Consider the following 4831-nt stretch of genomic DNA (forward strand, 5'->3'; position numbering starts at 1 on the left):
CTCATTTTCTCCATTTGTAGAGCAGTTTTGTTATTCCTGACTTTTTTCTCCCAAAACATAGTGAACTTATTAAAAATTAAAATTAAAAGAATATTAAATGTAACAGGAGGAATTTGTAAGATATATTTCGGTTTTCTTATAGGAATTTTCAGAACAGAAAGCTTTTTTTTGGCTCTGAGTTTTCACTTTCGACCATTTTTCAAAATTTCTAGAAGTTGTGTTTTATCATTTGAGGCTTCTTTCTCCACATCCTCTCTCCTCTATTAGCTTTCTCATGATGAAAAAAATGCTATTTATCTGGCCCCATGGTTGAAATAAACAAACACCTGTCTGTGTCTTGCTTTTGGGCTTTGTTAACTTTCAAATTGAAAACAGAAGGGCTTTTTGAGTGATTAAGCTAAGGCAGCCCTAACAAGTTGATAATGAGTTACACCAGTTGCCTTATTACTCAAATTCTGCTCCTAAATTACTGGTAATGGTAATGCCTCCCAAGCACTAAAGTCAAATAGTGTGCAACTCTTAAAGCACCTTTTCACCAAAAATAATGAGATAATTGAAAAAAATAATGCTAGAAATGTGCTTTATTAATTGTAAAGTAATCCTTTGATTGGTTCTGGAATTCTGCAGGAAAGAGAGGAATGTTTTGGAGAGTCATTGTTATTTGTAACAATGCTATATTGCAAGCACGTTTTAAGGAGTCTTAAGGAGTTGTTTAGTACTCTAGGGGGTCAGTAGATTGTTTTGCATGGAAATTGCACCRTACTGGGGCCAGCCCCTAAATGCTACCAGTTATCCTCTAATCATTTTGTGCTTGCTTCCAAGATAGTTGTAGGATTCCCACTTAATTTCATGCTCCTTTCTTTTTTCTCCTTTTCACTAAGTCTCTCAGGAGGATTAATTAGGGGAATATAAAGTTACATAGGAAAATATTAAAGAATATTTCATTTGTTTAAAATGAAGCAAACTGTTTATTTGTTCCTTAAAATCCTGTGGGCCATAACTCACAAACTGTGATCTGGGGAGTTAAGTACCCCAAGGATGCCTGTACGCGTGTTCCTTGGCCACCACACAGCACCATGGCTGCTGCTCCATCAATGTGCTCTGGTGTTCTAGACACGCCATTTGCTTGCTGTCAAGTCTTTCTGCCCCATAAAGGTATATGGGTTAAAGAAAAAGGACTATACATTGCATGTTTCTAGAATTTATAGTACTTACTGGTGGAAAAAAAAAAGCTACCATAATTCAGAGTTTTTCTATACTGAGTCAGTCTTGTTTCCAGCTACTTGGATTTGATGTTTCAAAGCTGTGTCTCACAAGGCTTTTGTTGCTGTTTCTTGCCTCTATGGGATGTTACTTCCTGGTGCTTTAATAGTTGCCCCAGAAAGCCTTACACACACACACACACACACACACACACACACACGTACACACGCACGCACACGTGCCTTTTATTTGTTTTGGAAAGTGACTCCCATGAGAGCAGGGGCCCATGGCACTGCTTTGCTCTCTGGGGAGCCGAGCAGAGATTCGTGACTCCAAGCACAACTACCTTGTCAGAGAGCGTGTTTGAGGCTGAATACTTGAGCCAGAATATGTTGTTATTTTGCCAAGAGGAGTTGAAGGTATTGAAGTGTCAACTACAACAAATGAGTTTTGTTACATGAGAATTTGTCCTTTGTTCACAGCTGTCTGCAACAGCATCCAGAACCCAGTCACGAAGGAGATGCTGTTTGAGTTCATTGACAGATGTGCAGCAGCTTCCCAAGGACAGACCCGGAAGCACCACCTCGATCCTGACACTGAACTCATGCCACCCCCACCRCCCAAAAGGCCACGTACCATAACATAGGGCCTTGGTCTGAGCGCATCGTGCGTGTACAGCTCTGCAGAAGGTGACGTGCAAGTGTGAAGGCTGGGAAAACAGAGATCTGAATTGTTGTAAATACTTGTGTGTGTTTTTTGAGTTTGCTTTTTGTTTTGTTTTGTTTTTCCAAATTCCACATACGAACGGACATTGTTTTGTAACTGATGAATTCAACCTTACCTTATGGTATTTGAAGATTAAATTTCCAAAGGTTTAGACAAGAACCGAGTACAATGAAGTCAGTGGAAAGCTGCCTTGTTTATATACGGATCTCTTTTCACCTTTAATTTATAATGTCAGCAATCTGGAACTGAGGAAATATTGGGATGCCGTACTTTTTAGAAGCTTTGTTTAAAAAAAGCAGAGTTTTTTTTGTTTTTTTACTGTTGTTATTAAACTGGCTGTGATTTGTCACCCATAGTATAACTGATTGTAGTTTCCCTACATTTCTGAGACTTGTGTTTAACAGCAAACAGCAGTGTTGTTTGTGTTTTGTTGATTAAAAACTAAGCCGCCCTAGATTACTCTAATTTTGAAATTAGCTGGATTTTTGTTGAAATATTAAAAAAGTGAATTCTTCTTGTAAATAGCGTCCCTTTGAAACAAGGGAATGTGCTGGGTGTTTGCTTTTTTYCCCCACATTTGAACCTAATGCCAAATGTATAGTGGGCTGATTTTAGCTTTGCCTTTTTATCTATAGATCAGAAATGTACCAAATCCTTAGTATTAAGGTCTCCATTAATGAGACTGTTTCTAGTACAGGGCTTAGTTCTGCACAGTGATACCATTGTAAATACTGCTAAAAAGTTCACATCACTGTGATATGCAAGAGTAAAAAGCAGCGCTAATAACGAAATCTCGCATCCAGGCACAAAATGGCAAAACAAATGCCTGTCAGCTCCTGTGTAAAAGTGAAGGTAATTTCAGTGGAAGAGTGCTGCATCAGACATCCTGATTTAGATAACTCCAGGGCAAAAACAAGCCATTTGGGGTGGTGGATGAGTGTCCCAGGGAACAGGACACACATTTTCAGCTTTGGGGTTGGCTGTCCTGTGGCACTGTGTTCATCCTCTGGCTGACTTTCTTTCTTACCAAATGAAGAAGCACATGAATGCCCTAATGGCTTTTGTTGCAGCGGGCTGGCAGATGTTCATAATATTAGTTTTGAGAAGCTGCCGTCTGGCTGTCTGAGGGAGGAGTTGTTCTGAACTGGGATTAATTGGAAACCAAATGCAGATTTTAAAGTTTACTGTCCATTTATCAAGCAGGGATTGAATTGGCTCTTTCTATCGTTTACTTAGTGTGTGAGTCATCCATCCATTCAGCAGTCTGATTAGTGAGGGTCATTAATTTGTTATACCTAAAATGCATTTCTGTTTAAATGAGTTTTCGTGTTTGTAAGCAAAATTTACTCCTGCATTTCTTTTCTATATGAAAATGTTATGACTATGCTTTGTATGGCTTCTCTAGTTGTTTCAACCTGTTGTATAAATGCACACGGCATCATTTAGATGGTGTTCCTGGTTTCTCTTTCTGGGATATTCCATGTGTGTTTTAGAGAATCAAAGGAGTTATATAAGTTACTTTTATACTAGGGTAAAACTTGAGGGGAAAAATGCTTTCATCAAAGTTCATTTTTTCAACTGTACATAGTTTCTGCATATTATCTATTGAAAAGATATAATATCACCTATGCAAGGTTGCAAAATGATYTCTTAAAAAGAGCCTTATTAATTTGATGTGAAAACCTATGCATCCTCTGTGCATCTTGCATTGAAACAYGCAGTTAATTATTTCTTTACTCGGTATGAATAATTTCCCCCAGATTACACTTGTCATTGAGATTGTCATGACATACACTTTGTCACTGATCTCTGTGGTTCATGGCAGTTGCAACGCATATGATGATTGCAGCCTTCCCCATGAGGTAAAGACATTTCATGTTTTTAAGAATGTGTCCAGGTTATTTCTGTCTTTCTCCTTCCCAGCTCTTTCACCTTGTATTTCAACAAGACCTGGCTTCTGATTTTACCTTTTACTTCAGAGCTGCAGCACTGCTGGCTGTCTTCCATGTGCATTCCACTAAGTCCATGAATGTGTTTTGGCCCTTGTATTTTGAAAGTGTCTTTTTTTTTTTTTCCACTCTCAGTTTGAAATGGATATTTTGAAAGAGTAATGATTCTGTGAAGGTACAGAGCTCCTTGTTCATATTTGACTATCAAACTCTTCTTGCACTGTGACCTGTAGCTTTTCAGAGAGGTCAATCACCTTTGCTCTTCTGGAAGAGGAGGCTCCTGGGGAAGGGTTGAAGGAAGGTGGTGAAAACAAATGGACTTTCACTTGGACAAGATGTGTTTAATGCAGTGAGAAACGCAAACCTCCTTTCTCTGCTACTAGATATTCAAGAGATGGAMGCTAAAAAGCAAAGAAGAGTCTGTGCCAGGAAAATAATGATTATGATGATGATGGTGATGAAAAACAATACCCTAACTTGTCTATTCTTTGGTGTACAGCATGAATTCATCCACTATTTTGTCATTTGTTAAATATCTAATTAAAATTTGGGTTCAGTGGAGTTTCCAGAAAATGTAAGTACATTCCTCTGAAAAACGTGTATTAAGTATTTTAATAAAGTCGATGGTTTAAAATACTTTTTCTGAAGATGTGTTTGCTTTTGCTGCCTGTGCTTTCCTGATACCARTGCAAAGTACAAGGATACCTCAGTGTTATTGTTGTGCAGTCCTCCAAGAAAATGATCCACCTTTTCCAGAGGTCAGTGACTTTTCTCTGAGGTAGCAGCCCAGTRGAGGCCACAATCCATTGTGCCATTTTCTAGTGCAGTTTGTAATTCTGCAAACAGAACCAGAAAGAAACCAATTGGTGCCTGAAGTACATATTTTATGACAGGCTAATGTTATGTAGTTTATCCATTCTGTGTTAAGTGCAGCTGCCTGAAAAGCGGTACAA

At 38.5% G+C, this 4831-nt stretch overlaps 1 protein-coding gene across 1 annotated transcript in view; it reads left to right on the plus strand.

The window, feature by feature from the left end:
• Positions 1 to 4508, plus strand: part of RNGTT (RNA guanylyltransferase and 5'-phosphatase) — a 168717-nt gene extending 164209 nt beyond the window's left edge. The window contains exon 16 of the mRNA XM_057382214.1: positions 1686 to 4508. Within this exon, the coding sequence (XP_057238197.1) occupies positions 1686 to 1849 (164 nt within the window). The 3' untranslated portion in view covers positions 1850 to 4508. The remainder of the gene's footprint in view (positions 1 to 1685) is intronic.
• Positions 4509 to 4831: the final 323 nt, after the last annotated feature.

The sequence above is a fragment of the Malurus melanocephalus genome, unplaced genomic scaffold (assembly GCF_030028575.1).
Source record: "Malurus melanocephalus ecotype Western Australia unplaced genomic scaffold, MMel_1.1 scaffold_555, whole genome shotgun sequence".
NCBI lineage: Eukaryota > Metazoa > Chordata > Aves > Passeriformes > Maluridae > Malurus > Malurus melanocephalus.